A 19,693-nucleotide genomic window follows, 5' to 3' on the forward strand; every position below is an offset into this window, starting at 1 on the left:
AACCTGAATCAACATCTCATGTTCCCTGAAGGACGCCTGAGGGCTGCATATCACGCTACCATAAACAAGACCAAAACAGAAGAAGAAGAGGAGCCAGATTTCCACTGTGACAGACAGAGAGACAGATGAGCGAAGAGAGTGAAGAGAGCAGCAGGCAACACGAAGGTATGTGGACATCATGCAGGAAGTCGTCATGCATCATTAGTGAAGGATGAGGATGTGAAGTTAGTGGCCACAGAGATACAAAGAGCGACGGAGAGGACGAGCGTCCCGGAGCAGACCAGAGACGAGGACTCACCCAGACTGTTGTTTTCTTTTATGCTTTTCTCTTGTAGCTGTTCTAACCGCACTGTAAACAACAACAACAACAGCAGAGAGAAGCGTTGACTGAGAGGAAGTCCCAGCCGAGCCTCCTGATTGGTCACAGGTGTGTTCTGACCCAGCCACTGGTTGCTATGGTGAATCTTGTGTTGCCCAGGAGTTAAAGTGATTGGCTTACAGGGTGCAGGTACGTTAGCTTGTTAAAAGTTAGGGCAGGACTTTGTGTGTCTGTGTGTGCTTATATATCTATCTTTGCGAGGACCAGTTTGAGTTTTAGATGTGGGAGTGAAGACATCACTTTCTGACACATCTTCAAAGGCTGTTTGAGGATTTAGACTTAGTTTTTTTTTTTTAAGTTATTTTTTTGGCCATTTTTGGCTTTATTAGAAAGGGACAGTGAGAGAGAAACAGGGAAGTTAGGGGATAGAGAGAGAGAGGGATGCAGCAAAGGGCGTGACTCAGATTCAGACTCAAGCCGCTGCAGTGAGGACTGAGCCTGAGTGGTACCAGGGCCCCCAGACTTAGTTTCAAGTCAAGGTTGGGGTAAGGGGCACATAATGCATTATATCAATGAGGGTCCTCACAAAGACAGAAGAAAGTGTGTGTGTGTGTGTGTGTGTGTGTGTGTGTGTATGTTGTGCCCGTGTGTGTGTGTGTGTGTGTTAGTGTACCCTGCAGAGCGGCGAGCCTCTCGTTGCTGAAGTCGTTGTCGGCCTGCAGAGCTTCGATGCGAGCCTGGAGAACCTGCTCCTTCTCCTCCATCTCCTCGATCCGCAGCTCCAACTCCCTCTTCTCCATCGCCCCCCGCTGGGTCAGCTCCTCCTGCCGGCCCTCCGCAGCCTGGGGGAGGAGGAGGCAGGGAGGAGAAGAGAAGGGTGAGAAAAGTAGGGAGGAAAGTTGGGAGGCACAGGACAGTAGAGGAAAATACCAAGACAGAGGATAAAGTAGGAAAACAGAAAAAGAAGAAGAGGATTTATGGAGGAGAGAAGAGAGGAGTCATGAGAACAGGAGAAGAGAGGGGAGAAAGAAAAGGGAAAGGAGGATAGAGTTGACAGTCAGATGGAAGTAAAAGAGGGAGGGGGAGCAAGAAGGGTTATAAAATAAAAATATTAGTGATTATTTTTAAAAAATATATCTTCAAGTAAAACAGCAAACTCTATATAACACATAAGATATATTTTCCTTTTCATCAATCTGGAAACACAAAACAAAATATAAGTATAACTGTATAAAATGTATTCAATCTACTCTTCATAAATATAACATTAAGATTTAGAGTCCCACAGGTTAGAATAAACAGATTACATAAATCCCAGCCCCATCGTGTTTTATCTGTTTACATTTTGCTTTGTATAGAAGAACAATTTCAGAGAAGTCTGAAATTCAGGTTAAATCTAATCTAATCTGAATCATTTCCTCTCAGTGAGTCTGGAGTCTCTGTGCAGGCACCTTGATTTTGTCGGTGAGCTCTTTGATCTCGTTGACGGCGGCGTTGTACTTGTTAGCGAGTTCCCTCAGCTCCTCCTGGCCCCTCTCAGACATTTCCTTCAGGTGGGTGCACTCATCCTCCGTGTTACTGAGCGAACGCTGCAGAACAGCAGAAACAAAAAACGTTTGTTTTGCCCCTCACCTCAAAGTTACAGATGATCATTACAGACACTCTGTGATGATGTGGACACTACCTACCTCCACCTCTGACAGCTTCCTGACCACCTCGATCTTCTCCTGCAGGACTCTCCTCAGAGACTCCTTCGCTGTCGTCTCGTAGTTGTGTTTGTCCTCCTGAAGAGCCAAGAGCTCCTTTCGGATCCCTTCCTCCGTCTGGGACTGTGAGAGTGGAGGAGAGGATTTCATACATTTATTACTGTAAAATTTGTCATTTTAATCATGATATATTCTGACAGAGCTGCTTGAGAGGGCGGGTGTGTTACCTTAGAGTAAGCCTGTAGCTGGCTGCCCATCACTTCCAGTCGGGAGAGCAGACGGTCCTCATCAATCAGAGCCTGGTGGGGACAAACAGCAGTGTTAGGCATATTTGTTTTTATCATGGGAGCTAAAAAAAAGGAATGATGGGAAAACCTGCCAGGTGGACTTGGTAATGTGAGGCCAAATTACAGTTTACATGTTGAAGATAACATTAAATGATAGTTTAAGTGTCGTGATCGTAGGTGTGTTTGTTTGCTCTTTCATCAAAACAAAATTCCCAGTCCCAGATTAATTTTGAGACTAATGGTATTCACAAGCTGTAATGTGGTCATTTCTGTTTGATGCAATAACAGCAATACAGTATGAATTAGTGTAACACATCCCAGTGTAGTGCACCTTTGAGAGGGAAGAGTGTAGACTACCTATGAGAAATCAATATGCAAGGAGCACATGTTGGGGTTTGACTCACAGGTGATATGTGAGAGCATAACATGCTGCAGAGCTAAACAACAGTACCTTTATACAGGTGACTGTGTGATTTGCAATGTAATGTGAAACTGTTATCTAAGATATATCATGTTATCTGTGTGACTGAGGGAAAAATAATATTCAAAGCAGAGAGTGTCTGAGACGTTTTAGGATGTGAACAGGAACATGAGCACATGCAGACAAACTGACAAAAGGCTAAACTGCCAGTGTTTCCTACCTGCCAGCTGCTCTCTGACGCCTCCTGAGTGGTGGCTAACAGACGCTGCAGAGTGGCTAGCTTCTGCTCCAACATCTGCTCTCTGTGTAAGGCCTCCTGGTAGAGAGAGACGGGGGGGGGGGTCATCAAATGAATTGTGTTCATATAAAGATGGATGACATGACATCTGTGCTAAAAAAAATTAGGTCTGTTCTGATTAATGAGACAAAATTATTCCATATCAGAGGAACATGTTCACACTAGTTACTATTGTTCGATTTGTTATTTAACATAAAAAATGTGTTGGTACTGTTTTATTTTGACATTTATGATGCCTAATGAAAAATACATTTATGAATGTATCATTATTGTATTATTTTTACTGTAGTTCCACAGAACAACCAGTGGGTGTCAGTGTGTTACCTGCAGATACTGGGAGAGCTGGAACAGTTCCTGAGAATACATACTGGGAGTGTTGGCTGCAACCTACAAAACACACACACCAACATATTGACTGTTGTCTAGAGTTCATTCAGCCTTGTGTTTAAATTGAAGGTGGACAAACATGAAAAACAGGTCAAAGCATGTGCTGTACATGTACACAAGTACACACACACACACACACACACAGAGGATGGAGGAACACGCCGTCTAAACATCAGAATTGATGTAACAAAAGCAAGAGAAGAGATACATACATTCATTTATACTCAGACAGGCAGTGTTAAAGAATTTTGATGATAAAATTCAGTCGCACTGGGAATGAGCTCTGTCACAGACTCACAATGATCATCAGTGTGATCATCAGTGAGCCGGTTGTACACGACTACACAGCAGTCACTTGTCCTGCATGTGTCCATCTTAAAGGAACAGTTCCACATTAGATCCAGCAAACAGCTAAAACTACCAACTGTGTTTTTTACTGGAGATGGAACAATTAGACGATTAATCGATTAGCTGATCAAAAGAAAATTCATCGCCAACTATTTTGATAAACAATTAATCTTTTAAGTCATTTTCTCTATTTTCCTGGTCTGACATCATCTTTTGCAAACCTGCACCCGCCCTGCACAGCTTGGTGCCCAAACCAACCAGTTACCTGAAATGATCTGAGGTTACCTGCCATTTTGTGTCACGTACTGCACTTGCTCAGTCAGCTGCTTTTTGTTGCTATCATTGTTTGATGTAAAGCAAAATGACACAAATCATCTGTCCACATATCTACCAGGTCAGAAGAACCCACTCAGATTAATATCACCTTGTGTTCTAGGATGGGCTTTTTTTTTTTTTTTTTTTACTGTTTTCTGAGCTTTGATAAACTAAAAGATTTATCAATTAATCAGGAAAATAATTGGCAGATTGATAATGAACATAGTTGTTTGACTTTTCTGTTTGTGTAAAGATATGTTAGCTTTAGGGGTGCTGGCAAGTGTAGCTTTGAACTATGGACTCTGTTTCCCCTGCTTCCTGTCTCTAGTTGAACTACATCCTGACTCCAGCTCCCCCCCTCCAAAATATCAAACTATTCTTCACCTGATGGTGTTGCAACTGCACATTAAAAAGCCTGATGGTGGTGAGAGCAGGTGTCTCATGAGCTATTTGCGTCCACAATTTTCAGGATTTTGGACACTGACTTGTGCACACTGGTGACACCAAAGTCAAAGCCAATGGTACATGAAGTCTCGTCCAAACCCCCACACATTCTGCCTGTGCATTCAGTACATTTCCACCTTAAGTCAATGTGACAGCCTGGGTGTGTGTGTTTTCTGAGTGTGTGACTAAGTATGTGTGTGTCTTTTGAGTCCTGGTAGGTGTTAGGATCCTGCTTTAGGACACTTAATTATGTTAGAGAAGTGGCTCAAATCTAATCACAGCTCCTCCCTGACTGACACACACACACACACACACACACACACACACACACACACACACACACACACACACACACACACACACACACACACACACACACACACACACACACACAGTTAGCTCCAGCCTACATTCCTCAGACAGGTTTCACTGAGGCCCTGTTGTTCTCAGTGTTGGAGGGAGACACAGAGCAGGACAAGGCAGCGGATGAAGCTAACATGAAGTGTGGTACACTACAGTGTGGACTAACAATTAGCCAGGCACCGCACTGTGTAGTATGAAATATATTATTATAATATAATATTATAGAGTAATGACAGTGTAGTATGGTACTGTGTGCTGTATATTGGTATGACTCAGTGGTACAGGAAGGTCTGAAAAGGTGCAACAGGCCACAGTGACAGACCAGACTAACTCATTGGTTCAGTTTAGTGCGGTACAATGAATCTTCCTTGTGTGAACTCAGCACTGAGAGCCAGCAGCTTTTGTACTGTGTGACACATTCAACAGTATAAAAATAAACTTCAGTTTGTTCTGTGATGGACAAACTGTGACTGGAACCTAATTTGCTGCAATTTCTAGCTTCTTACTGACTAACATTCACACAATACAGAAATATCTGCAATATGTTCCTATTGGCCAATACATCAGACTGGCTGATTTATCTATCTCACTTGAAGAATATTTTTTTCCAATATAACAAAGTTCATTTTGGAGCTTTTCAAAATATTAGTATGACAATAAAACCTTGACTCAAGGTCCACATACTAGCTTTTTCTGGGAACCACAACCAAGTGAACCACAAAATCTTCATCAGTGGATTTAGAATATTAGCTCAGAGAAAACCCATGAAGTGGACCTTGAGGTGGACTGTTGTCATACATGGAGTTTTATATGTTTGTTTAACTGCGTCTTAGTCTTGTAAAGTCAGATTGCTGGTGTTCCATTATTGATGTCTGTCCTTAATTGTTTTGTTTTTGTGGGCTTTTAATAAGCTGAGAGCAGTGAAGTCAAAAATAAGTTTTCCATATTGCTCACAGCAAAGTTCCTAACTTGCTACTCAGAGATTTTCTCTGTACCAGTAAACAGAGTTTCCTGAGCAGTACGACAACCTTTAAAACACTTCAGACTCACTGACTGAAGCAACGTGGACATGAGACGAACATCACCTCAGTCCCTACCTGTCAACATGATGCCATGTCATCAGCTGTGTGTTAACAGGTAAAACAGACCAGTTACCTTTTCTTCCTCTCAGTCTAATGGATGAAGTGGGTCAGGTCTAGATAAGATGTGGTGCATGGTGAACAACAGGGTGTTTGATGCAGGTATATAGTATACAGCAGTCTAAATGATACACCTAAAACTAAAAGCACATCAGTCTGTCTCTACCCAAAATACTTGATCCACTGCAAGAGACTAGTCAAGATCATCTGGTAAGTCTGGTAAGTCCACATCCTTAACCTAACGCACTCAGTGTATAATGGAGCCTCCAAATAAGATCCTATAGTATCACAGTCCAGTGTCCAGCTCCGAGCAGAGACACAGACAAATGGGCCGATGATTTTTTCCTTTGGACATTTAAATGGTTTTGAAGACATCTAAAGCACTGAGAGTGAGCGGTGAGAACAAGACTTTGCCCCTGATCCACGAGAGATTTCTGTAGTGCAGCAGCACAAACTGGCAGCAATCCCTGCATTCCTCTATCAGCTGACTACTCCACTGTGTGTGTGTGTGTGTGTGTGTTTTGATTAATTTTCACACACATAAGTAGTCTTTGTACTCTCTCACTCACACACACACACACACCTCCGTCACTGAGATGCAGGCCTACATCGGAATCTGAGACAAACACAACAAACAATTTGCACATGGGACAGAACAACAAAACACCACACACACATTTCTGCTCTTACCTTGTCTACAGGTAGTGGTAACGGAGCCTGGATGACACTGAAAGAGGAAGAGAGAGGGAAGAAAACAGTTAATCACCATGGAAACAGCAGGGAGGGAAGACACATGGAGTAACCACGGCGACAGAGGAAAAGGAAAAAAAAACATGGCTCTTGAAGGTCTTGTGACACTCATTTTTCACCTCCTTGTTAAACAAAAACCTCATCGCAACAAAGTCGTCGGCACAACAGCTGAAAATCAAACCTCAACTTTCACATTACTTTAAGTTCTTTTAAATATCTGAAGGTCTCTGTATTAATTCAGAGCTGCAGTAATGGATTAACTTAATGTGTTTTTTGTATTAGCTAATTCATCAAACAACAAGTTTAATTCCCAAACTCAATATTAGCTTCATTTAGAGCCACACACACACACAGCCTCAAAAGTGACCATCAAGCTCCAGCAACACCTGTAACAGTCTCAACAAAGCCGAGCATTATGAACACTGCGTGAACTCAGTGTGTTGTGGTGTAGAAGTGACTCAATGTCAAACACAGTCAGTGAATCATTAAGTGGGACGGGAATCCCTTCCTTAAAGTGCAATTAAAGTTACTCAGGGATGCGACAGTTCACTCGTGCGGAGCAGCCAGTTTTCAGAGCTGCAGGATGAGCCTGTCCTCAGCCGCACACTGACAGGTCTTACTGCACTTCAGTTTAGACAGCTAATCACAACAACACACAGAGGAGTCAATGATCAGGGATGAGCTGCTGCTGTGCTCACTGTAAGGTGTGGTGCAAAGTGTAGCACAGGTTTACATCACTGACACGTGCAAGGCAGCAGGAACAGTGCAGGAAATATGACAAACAACAGGTCGAGCTTTGCATAGTCAAAGGAAACTATCCTCACGCTGAGTAGGAGGTCAAGCGAGATGAGACAGTAGGATTTTGGTGCATGAAACCTTTTTGTCCTTTGTGCCCATTTGTTCATTTTTTATGTTAAGGTGCTGACCTCTAGGGCTGCAACTAACCAGTATTCGCCAATTATTTTTTTGATTAGTTGTTTGGTCGTTTCGTGTATGAAACATCAAAAATGTTCTTCATTTACAAACTTAACTGCTCCCATGATACCCATCCGTCACAGTGAAGTCATCTCAGTGCGCAGTGGTTAATTTGGATTTTCATTCAATTAGGAAAGTATTTGAATTAATCTCAAATCCAAATTAAACCAAGATGTAAAACAACAGCTGAGACAAAGTGATTCTGCTGCTGATCATGTGTAGCACCGCTCATCAGATTAGCTGCAGGCCATCAGTTCTTAGTTACCACACTCAGCAGAACAGTGGCCACATTTTATCACTTGTGAACCACAGTGATAATGGTTATGTGTAATTTGATCCCATATTTCATTGCTGGTAATGTGATCATACAAAAGATTTTATATAAGACAAATTCCATCTGTGGTTTTCACAACACAAACAAGTGGCTAGTACAAAGTGAAATGAACAATTGATTATTCTATGCCTCCTACATTTACAGTTAATTGTGGATTTGTAAAAATCAACTTGCTCATACGAGACAACAGAGTACAAGAGAACGGATACATCGATTTAAAATCCCAGACAAAATCATAAATCAATAATTCAATTTTAAACCATACATACTGTGATTAGCTCAGGCCATGTATATTATCACGGCACATCATTGCATGGATGGTGATTTAAAAACCAGACTACACTGATTTAACATTAAAGAGAAAATTAAAAACAAAAAGATTAGAGTCCATGAGAGTTTTTTGTTCACACACAACTAAAACAACACCGGATTTCAGTTCATGCCCTGGCCTACAGTAACATGAACTCTGCCATTTAATGGAGATACTGTATCTTAGAGCGCCACAAGGTCACACGGGTTTGTTTCAGTGAGGGTAAAGATAATCCAGAATCTACCAGGACACAGGCAGAGTTCAGGAATGAAGGTAAACTTGACTCTGGGCAAAGTGTAGCCAGAGTCTGTTAATGTATAACTACCAACCAAGGAGAGGCAGGGACCCCAACAACTATGAGGAAATCACACAAACATCTCTCAGCAAACTGATATATGTGATTCAGTTACATCTGATAAGAACCAGTGTTGTCAACAGTGCTTCTCAGAATTTATCTTAAACTTCTTCTACATTCAGTAAGTGAAGAACACTGTTGTTTCCTTGAATATAAATATATGAAGATCTAAACCTATTTACACAGGCACCACTTAGAACCACAGGCGTGAACCAAAACTTTGATTAACCAATATCATCTTAAGATATGGCTAAAGATGGTATAATACATTTTTTTTTAAAAAACAAAAAAAACAATATCAAATACATCAAGCTAGAAAACATGCCAATATTCAACTTTTGTTTAGGTAGTGCAATGAGACATTCATTTCCCTCTCACTATATTCTACATGAACATTACTACTGTGGTTCTGAAACATAATTCCTCATGTTTGAAAATATAAATAAAAAAGAATTACCAAAAGCAAAAAAAAGGATTGTCAGGTCATTTTGGCCCCTTAGAACATTTCTGGAAGTTATTTACTGATGTCCACATTACTGAGGTCTGTACTCGCCAAAGACATTCCTCAAGTTCTGATGATGCAACCAGATTTAGTAAATGACTGGTGTTACTAAATACTTAGGGAAGACTTTACTTATAAACAGTGATGGATTTACAAATAGCTGGTACAGCCTAATCCTGACTATAACCTTATATTGTTGCTACTTGAGGAACAGAACAATAAAGAAACCAAGAAATCAAACCAACTCAATGTAAAGTTAGAAAAAAAATGCTTGTTAGTGCCAAACAATGGCAGTTATTAATCTCCAAAGGCAGAGGCGTGGACAGAATGAAGGGGTGTGGTGGGAAGAGTACTTTCATTGGTGCTTTCTGTTTAGTGCTTGAGGCCAAAGCGTAGGTGAGTGGATTGGACAAGATACTTGAAAGGATAAGCCATAGATTTAAAGGGACTTTTGTACATGTAGCAGTAACAGTTTCTGCTGCTGCTCTCCTTCAATGTGACAAACCACTTCATCTATCACATAAACGTCAGAGACTTAACATTTGATCCTGATTTCACTGTGATGAGATAAGTGTCTTCATATCAGAGCTGCATTACATCGAGCTCTGCTGCCTGTCCTCAGGAGATACTGTAACGGTTGTAATTTTGAATAACACAAGTGCAAACATGTTAAGAGCATTTTGTCATCTGTTTGACTTTAAGTTGCATTTCCATCTATTTTCCCAGGGCCAGATTAAAATAATACATTTACATTGCATCTCAGCAGCTGATTTCTGATAGCTGGTGGTGGGACGAGCTGAAGAGGACTCTGTTCTCCTTAATGACTCCATCTTACTGTGCGCTCCAACAATTGTCTCTGCTACATTCATTAAGTCACAGCAGTCAGTCTGTTACGCTTCAATTTTCATCACCACAGCAAATCACTATGAATAATGTTTCATTTATCACCGCTGCCAGCAGCCGTTCTGTCACTAAAACAATATTATCACAGCAGGAGGCCACCTGTTCATCATTACATTAGATTTTTCTTTTCTGCCAATTCATGAATCAATCAGCTCTTCCCCCTGTAGGAACTTAACCTGTGGCATGTGGCTTCACATAACCTGAAGTTGTGAGGCTTTCCCTTGCACGCCCACTGTATTTCACATACTGGAAAGTTTCAGACATACATCATTAAAAACAGTGGGAGCTACAGGTTTCAATCCCATGTTTCCTTAAATGTTTTGGTGTGTGAGCAAAACAGAGAAAAAGCTACAGTACAGTACATAACTTCTGCTGCTAGGCGTCTCACAATCAAAACAATAACAAAAGACAACATTGGGTGATGTCATGAAATAGTGTGGGATCATGGGAGTTGATGTCTTCACCACTACTGTTGTAATTTTCTCCTGGTTTAGATTCCTTCAGTGTCAGTGGTTCAGGGAAGGATGTCAGGGAAGGGTTGGGAGCTGAGATTGCTGCTAAGCTTTGTTTCGATTGTTTCTCTAAGAACTTATGAACCAGACGTTCAAGAGGTTTTTACTGGCAGCCAAATTAACCAGAGAGGCATCCTCCTCTCCATAACAAACGGACCAGGAGATTAAAACCAGCAGAACCAATGAATAAAGCAGTTTCACTTTAAAAATCAGTGATTCACCGACGCTCTTCAGTGGACACAGGAGTGGCTGGGAGCTGAGCGGCCCAAACGCTGCCTGGCTTTTTTCTTGATACCGTAAGATCCAGACATCCAATCACTAAAAACATTCATCAGGTTAAAATGTATAGTTTAAATGTTTCTCTTAAAATGTGGCTTAAACTGGATAAAAGTAAGTTTTGAGCTTCTGGCAGGTGACAACAACCTGACACATGCTCATAGGAGATATGACGTCACTGCCAGGCAACAAAATGAAATGTTACCATGATTAAAATCCTGCATTTCTCAAGGTTTGAGAATTTACATCAGGATAATTTAAGTACACAACTCAATATATCCAATATGTGGAAAAGTTACATATCATAAACTTAAGTAAATCCTCCACAGCAGGTGTTTGCAGCAGATTCTGTCTACATCAAGCAAATCACTAATTTTCAGTCATCATCAAACACTGACTGCAGAGACCAGACAAGCACCGCTCCAAAGTAACATTTTCAAAAGGTGGAAAACATCTACAGCATAAGATGACCTAAATTCACAGTTCTTCAACTATGGCTCACAAGAACATCAAGCCTGCCTACACACACACACACACACACACACACACACACACACACACACACACACACACACAGCAGCTGGTCCACAGGAATCAGTCATCCACATCAGATCTAGCTGAGAGTGTTTTGCATGCAGTCCAGCAGACACTGATGATGGAAAACACTGGCAGTAGTTTCCATCTGCGGCCGGCTCACATATTTCTACCACTAAATAGGTTTAACAATGACACCACAACTCAGACCTGTTCTGAAGTACATGAAACCATCATGGAGAACAGTTCATACTGTCCATATGGCTCTGCAGCAAACCTCAATACTAATGATAAAAATCTGCCTTTAGCACCTACCATCCAAAAACTGTCAAGTACCAAGCTGGCATCAAGTATCTTGTCAGATTTGTTCTCATCTTCACTTATTCGTCTTCAAGTATCTCATTAAAATCAAAATGTTGCTAATTTTTCATTTGGAAAAAGTTCTTGTCTGGCTGCTTGTGTTTAAACATTAAAATAGTCATTTTTTGTTAAAAGAAAAAAAGGGTTTTGCAGCAAGTTATATTTTGGTACCAATAATGCAGCTGAAACCACTGGTGGATCAACTGATTAGTCAGAAAAGCAATCCTCCATTGTGATTTGATAATCAAATAAAAGCTTAGATAATTTATCACAGAAAGATTCTGCACACTAGCTGCTTTTCTCTGTTATTTCAGTGTAAAATCATTGAATATCTTTGGATTTTCAACTGTTAGCTGGACGAAAAACAAAACAACTGAAGACGTTGGGTCCTAGAAATTGTGATGGCCACTTTCAGCTTTTCTGGAATGTTTTTAGAGTAAACAAGTAACTGATGAAGTGTAAAAAAAATCTAGAGATAATCAAATCAATGATGGAAAGCTCAGTTTATACCAAAATGTAAGTACTGCAAAATTTCAAAGGACACCTTGGCCTTAGTCCCACAGGACAAATGGACCAGTTAATGAAGAGACATGGACCTGTCCTGGAGAACCTCCTTCCTCGCCACAGATTTGTACAGAAAGACTGGCCTATGTTTAACACAACAGTTACTGTGGATAAGAAATCACAGAGGGAGTGACAGATGATTCCCTCACAGCTGCTGCTTCAGGTTTGGTGACTTGTTTTTACCTGCATACGGCATAAATAATAAATCCAACAGTCTGAGCACTAGAAATCAGCTCTGTGCTGGGCCGTCACCGCTTTAGACTTCCAGCTTCATTTTATGATGGGATGTAAATCACTCAGTGCTCCTTTAACAGATAACGTTACCAGTTCAAGCTTCAAATTGTGAATTAACACAAATTTTAGGTCGTCACAGTAATTAGCTGTGAGGCTCTAGAAACAGTCAGCGGCATGTCGCAGCCTGAGCAGAAGCACCTGAGTCTAAAAACCCCGGTTCAGATACAGCAGAGACGTTACCTGTCAGGTCTCCTTCCTGTGTGTCAGCTGGTGATTTGTCTCGGGACAAAGGTCAAAGTTCAGCCTCTCTCAGCCTGACTCAGCTACTCCTGTGAGAAAATGAACAACTTCCACCTCTTACTTCATTTTCTCTTCTAGTTTCAGACTGAGCAGCTGATTCCTCTGTGCTTTTCCACAGCGTGAGTAAAACCATCCCATAACACAAACTTTCTTTCTTTCTACTCTTTGCTCCTCCCCCTCCTCTGAGGAAAACAGCTGATTTTCTTCCTTTAACTTGTGCAAGTTACTGTAGCTCCACCCCTCCTGGCTCTCACTGTGAGGAAACAAACTTGCCTCTCTGCTGCAGCTTTTATTGTTCGCTACCTTTATGACCTGTGGGACACTAAAGGTGTGTTAGATAAGTAACCTGGTGCTGTATGAGGGGGTGGAGTTATTATCTTTCTCAATCTCATCAATATAAAAAAAATCAATAAATCTCATCAACAAGCTGACAGTCACCTAAAAAAAGAGAAAGGGCCCTGAAAATGAAATATCCACCTGATGACAAGTGTGTGTGTGTGGGTCTTTAAAGGAAACATGGCAGGTGATAACAGACTGATAAGGGAAACAAAGGAGAGCTGTTGTCATGAATGAATCTGGAACTGGAGACAAAGAACAGCGGTCAAACCAGAAACATTTTTCATTATTTTAAATTCATATTTGGACCTGGTAGAACTACTTTTTCCAAGAGTAAAGAAGTTCCATGTTTCCTGTAGAAAAGTGGAACTGTGAGATTTTTAATAAAGCAGACTTAGAGCTTTACATTAAATGGAAAATGATCTTTTTGAGTGTTTCTGCTCTGTGTGTCACCACTGACTCCACAATGATTCACAGAAAGCTGCTGCTGCACGTTTTCAAACTTCTCCGGCCACACAGTGATCTCACAGCAGGTGTTTTGCATTAGAGAAAAACAAAATAGTATGGGTGTGTTCACAGTAATGTTTTTTTGTTTTAAATCTGCCACTGCCTGTTTTGCATAAAATCTATTGGGATTGGGTGCAGGCAGCTCCAGCTGCAGGGATTTAAAAATTGAAAAAGTTTTACATTTCAAATGTTTTATCTGCACAGCTCAAAGGTGAATTAATTAAACTATTCCTGTGAATTTTCAGGTTTACACTTGCAGTTCTCAGCAAAGATAATGACTGAGTCGAGCTTTTGAAGGACACAGATTTTGTCTACTGTATAAATATAAGCATTTTCCTCACACACGGGGGGTAACTGTATAAAGCCGTATTTGGCTGACGTCCAGATGGCTAATCCTATCACCAGAGAGCGCAAACATTCTTCAGCTATTAATAAATCTGTCTTACTTAGCTTCACATCACTCTCCAGCTGCACTTTATTGGAGACAGAGCTGCACACACTTAAATACCATGATAAGTAAAACTCTTTGATTAATGAAAATGTCCATTCGTTCAAATTTGACCTGCAGGAGAAGGTCATTTGTGATGGTGGGTGGGTGAGTCTAACATGGTGTAGCTTCCTCCACAATGTTCAAACTGGGCATGTTTATGATTAAGTAATGACTGACAAACAATCAACAATGTTTTGATTCTCTACATTTATATTAACATTAGGGCTGCACGACATGAAACAAAATCATATTGCAATTATTTTGGTAGATATTGTGATTGCGAGTCACAATTTCCGTCGGGGTGATTGTTCATTTTCACTGAAGAAAAATTGATGATGATGTGATTTTTGCTGGGTCTGGTACCACACAAGCATGTTCCCTCACATCTGGAGAATGTGATTTGTAGCCCGGGGCATCTCTGTGGCACCTCAACACTTACACTGCTCACAATGCACAACAATGTTGAGACACTTTACCTTATCAACACAACTGCAGCTCCTGCGGTTTTTTGCAGTGCTGTGATCTGGAAATTGCACTTGCACTGCTGTGTTGAGACTGTGATTATGTTTTGATTAATTGCGCAGCCCTAATTAAATAAAAGAAAAGAGCGAGTTTGAGCCAGTATTATTTCTGCATTCCTGAGAGACGAGTCACATCTGTGCAGGTGTTTTCAGTAGCTAGTCTTTGAATTTCCAATCTGTTTGGTGTCTTTCTGTGCAGCCTCAGTTACCCAATTTCATGATGATGTGTTGGAGGTTTGAGGTCATCTAAGCTGAAGTAAGCAGACTCTCTGTCTAACCAGCTCACTGTTGTTGAATGTTTGAGGAGCCTGAGACACAAATGGTGGAAACAAACCTGAGACCTTCGACCATGAGGAACTTTCCACTCAAGCACCACCACTCAATATCAGCTCTTTGATCCACTAATCAATGTCTTCACAGAAGGATCTTATGTATGATTAAATTCAGGTGAACTGTGTGTTTTTCCTGAAACATGCAAATGGAAATTAACTCTTCATTTGCCAGCCCACAGACGGCAGGAGCAGGACAAACCCAAGAGACGTCCTTTCAGTCTGTTCTCATGCAGGTCAAGATGCTCGTCTGCATTTTCCAGACTGAGAGTGGACAGCAGGGCAGCAGATGGCACTGCCCACCATGGCACCATGCCCCGCCATCACACACACACACACACACAGACACAGACAAACACACACAGACTCCACATGGTATCTACAGTAGCCAATCACAAACACACAGACACACACACTTAGGACTCCCAGTACAGTAGGAAGTTTCATGCTGGGTCAGCTGCTGGTCTACTGTATCTAAATGTCCTTCATTCTCCAACCCTCAGTATCAATGTAAATATCAAAAGACCAGTAGACCAACATCAATAATAGTTTTCAAATTATTATCACAAAGATCAAACACACACACACACGCGCGCGCGCGCACACACACACACACACACACACACACACACACACACACACACACACACACACACACACACACACACACACACACACACACACACACACACACACACACACACACACCATTTCCCTCACAGCTTGTTAACAGAATGGCTGTCCCCATCAACAACTAGACTGACAATAATTACATTACTATGCAAGCAGAAATTTTGCCTGTGTGCGTGCGTGTGTGTGTGTAAGAGCAGACGACAGGCAGTAACAGCATCATTTACAGTAACCAGGGAAATATTAAACCGTCAGTCTTTCACTCGAGCCATGTAACCTGTGTTAACTGATGAGAACACTTACTCGCTTCGACGGCGTGCCTCCATCCCATCAGGTAGGAAGAGTTTGATTGTTGACACGATGCAGCCATGGGTGACTGGAAACACAGACAGACAACCACCATGTTAATATCCACGTCATGTGAGGAGAAACTGGAGCTCTGTAGTACAGCCCTTCATCACCAGCCAACATGGAGACCATGACACAGGTGGAGTCACGGATCAAACCCCTTCACCTCGAAGATCAGTGGCCAACCTGCTTTTTCCAACTGAGCTACATCCTCCAGCCATCCTCCATCTCAGACTAGTCTGACTGGTGCCACAACCACAAGCACATCTTGTTTTTGGCTAAGATAAAAATCAAACACATTTGAAAACAGTGGTTGTGTCTGGGAAAGCTCACAATAAAGTTAAGATTTGTCTAACAATGAACATCACAGATAACCATTTGACCGTCCATGCTGCTGTGTTTACTTACTTACTTTAAAACATTTGTAAATTTTCTAGGTATCCATTTTTTGTGTGTTTATTTCCACACGGTATAAAAATCTATTAATTGTCTCAAGAAACTTGAGTTTTGTAATCCATAACTGCTAATGTTACATCTGTATTTCTTTTTGTCAGTCATGTCAATTAATAGAACAATTGGCAACTTTTTAATAACTGATTCATCATTTTTCAGGCAGTTGTGTACAGTCAAACTAATGTTCCTTGCTTTTCTTTGTCACACATTATTCTAAATACTTTTGTGTATTTGGTCTTTTGGTCAAGGAAAGACATCATTTGTGTAAAGTTGTGATGAATGTTTGACATTTTAGAGAGCAAAAAAATTTATTGAAAAAAATACAGATTCATTAATAATGAAAATAATCACTGTCCTAGTTGCAATGTAATTTATGTTCACATTAATGTGAAACGTCTGCACTGCATGGCCTCAGCATGCACTGCAACAGACCTATATTCATTTTGATGGATAACACAACTCAAACACATTTGAAGTGCATCCCAATTCATTTTCATACTGTCAATGAATTGAAACCAATGGTTTCTCTGAGAAAATGAGCTATATTTATCTGATTTTATCTTATGCACTTCTGTTTATTTCTGTTTCAGTTCCATAGACTGGACTCTTCTTGAAACAGTGAAGCTCACACATGAACATCTCTTCGCAGTCTTGTGTGAATAAGGTCCAAAGCAGGTTGAATGTGTCTCTAGAATGAAAGTGACATTAGTGGAGCTGAAAATTTGACCTGAATATCTGCTCTGCTTTGTCTTTGCGTATATTATGTGGTCTACGCATAACAAGCCCCTGGTACCTTTAGGGTTAGTCGAGTGTAATTATTCCAGGGCTGTATGAGTGCATAATCAGCTACAAGGCTGGCAGAGGAAAGAAGAAACCTTTTTACAGTCTACCTCACCATAACTATCTTTGTTTGATTCTTTCCATTCTGCCGTATAAACCGTGTCTGTGTTGTGTCAACATAATTCATACGTGCATGTACCTTTGCGTGTGTTCTCAGTGACGTCAACACCGAACTGAATGATGTCTCCGGAGAGGACCTCGCAGGGTGGACTCTCCTCCGAGCCGCGACTCAACCTCTGGCTGTTGATGAACGTCCCGTTGCTGCTCTTAGTGTCCTGCAGGTAGAACTGACACACAAAAACAAATCAGGTGAGAACCGTGTGAAGAAATTGAGACAACAATGTCACAAAAACAAGACATGAAGAGACTGCTACATTCTTTGGAATTACATAACCGTCAATAACAATTTATGAACTCGATACATCATAATAGTGTTAATGCCAAGTGACAGCAGCCAAGAGCCGTCATGGCCAGAATGTCACCACCAGCCAGCAGGAACGAGATGATACACTGTCATGTAATAATAACAGTGTCTTATCATGATGTGTTATCATACCAATCACAACAGTAAGTGTTTAAGAGGGGTGATGCAGTCAGCTGTAAACAGGTTAGGGTTTAAAGACAAAGTACAGCTGAGGCTGATACGAATGGACATGAACCAAAGTTGGAGGTTTTGACCTGATAATGGTGCTAGATGAAAAGTCGGGTGATCACCACAGGCGGTTGGCTTCATCCAAGGATCATGAATGTCTGTACAACATTTCATGGCAAAGCATCTTGTAGCTGCTGAGCTATTTTCACTCTGGACCAAAGTGGTGGACAGTCTGACCTATATTGCCATCAAAGGAGCCACACTGCTAGAGTAGCTAAAAAAAACATTATATTGGTTTTCCTTGAGTCTGACATAAAGTGTCCAGAATCACCCAGAACACAAGCCAAAATATTTTTCTTCCTGTTGTGCCACACACAGAACATGGTTATTAGTGTAAACCCTGATCCTCCGGGTTTGTTCTACAGTGTTTAAAATATTATGTTATAAAAATACTTCTTACAGACTCTGAGGAAGTTTTTGAATATAAAACCTTATGGTCTGAAAATGGAGTAATCACTGACTTTTCACTTCAACATATTTAATCATGAATTAAGAACAAAGTGCCTTCTGGAAGGCATGGGATTTTTTTAAATGTAAAACTGCTCTTGGCCACGGGTAAAACTGGCAACAATGCTAACTGACAACTATCCAGCTCAATAAACACATCCAGAGATACATAGTAAATAAAGCTGTTATTTGCATTTGCTGATTTAATTTGCTGATTTTAATTTTCACAGGGTTCCCACACCTTCTTACACATCAAATTCAAGGACTTTCAAGGCCTAGTTCCCTCAAATTCTAAGACCCGGCACTGCACAGACACAGATCAAGGTTAATTACTGTTAACATGAGAACCACCAGGCTTTACAGAAGCTCAGAGACGACAATTAAAACTGGGGGCTTGAATGTGTGAACACTTCTCCGCTGTGCTCTGTTACAGTGATTCTGTGGTCTCTTGCTTTCTCTAACACAACAGCAAAATAATATACTGTGTAAGTTAAGCAATAGCGACAGAGTGACACAGACTTATTTACAAGTTGAAGAGGTGAAAGACAGCAGGAGACACACAGACAGCAGCATGCAGCTAATTAAAAAAAATATCAAATGTACTCTGATTTCTGTTTTTGCATTTTTAATGACCCATGTAAATTTGTGTCTAATTTCAAAAACTTTGAAGGCCTTTTTTTCTCAAATTCACAAACTTTGAAGGATTGAAAGGACTGTATTCACCCTGCATTCACAATGAGATCGTCACTACTCTCCTGTCCTCAGTACTCAGGGCTGCATAACTTCCAGAGGCTACACTGTAGTCCCACAACCAGGAGATAACAACAACAATGAATGTGACAATACAGCAACATTACATGTCATTTAGAGGCACTTAGACATAGTCACACAGCATGAACCCTCTGAGAATGACGACAACAACAACAACAACCACAACACATAAAACACAAACCTCACAAAAATTAACATCAACCTTGGCTTCATTCACTTGTTCAGAAAACACACAACAACACACACACACAAACAGGTAAGATACATATTCACAGAAAGAGGGAAATAAAGTGTACACACACATATGCAGATGTCAGACAGCAAACAGTAACATCCATGTGGTCAGACGAACACAAGGATTAGAAATGAACATATAAAACATGAACCCATAGAGACACACATAGATTAAAGGCACAATCACACACAGCAAGGT

General features: G+C 40.9%; 1 protein-coding gene across 14 annotated transcripts in view; it reads right to left on the reverse strand.

The window, feature by feature from the left end:
* Window positions 1-19,693, reverse strand: part of slmapa (sarcolemma associated protein a) — a 63,521-nt gene that overhangs the window by 23,213 nt on the left and 20,615 nt on the right. For 10 of the 14 annotated variants that reach the window (XM_071494563.1, XM_071494561.1, XM_071494568.1 and 7 more), the window contains exons 2-11: window positions 17,530-17,677; window positions 16,053-16,125; window positions 6,718-6,754; window positions 3,356-3,418; window positions 2,954-3,049; window positions 2,253-2,324; window positions 2,008-2,148; window positions 1,771-1,908; window positions 993-1,161; window positions 299-349 (exon numbers count right to left, since the gene is read on the reverse strand). In XM_071494563.1, the coding sequence (XP_071350664.1) occupies window positions 299-349; window positions 993-1,161; window positions 1,771-1,908; window positions 2,008-2,148; window positions 2,253-2,324; window positions 2,954-3,049; window positions 3,356-3,418; window positions 6,718-6,754; window positions 16,053-16,125; window positions 17,530-17,677 (988 nt within the window). Of the gene's footprint in view, window positions 1-298; window positions 350-992; window positions 1,162-1,770; window positions 1,909-2,007; window positions 2,149-2,252; window positions 2,325-2,953; window positions 3,050-3,355; window positions 3,419-6,717; window positions 6,755-12,876; window positions 13,197-16,052; window positions 16,126-17,529; window positions 17,678-19,693 lie in introns of those variants that run through there. The other 4 variants (XM_071494564.1, XM_071494571.1, XM_071494573.1 and 1 more) reach the window with 3 other exon arrangements.

This window comes from Trachinotus anak, unplaced genomic scaffold (assembly GCF_046630095.1).
Source record: "Trachinotus anak isolate AG129_WGS33_773 ecotype Australia unplaced genomic scaffold, CSIRO_AGI_Tana_v1 ptg000013l, whole genome shotgun sequence".
NCBI lineage: Eukaryota > Metazoa > Chordata > Actinopteri > Carangiformes > Carangidae > Trachinotus > Trachinotus anak.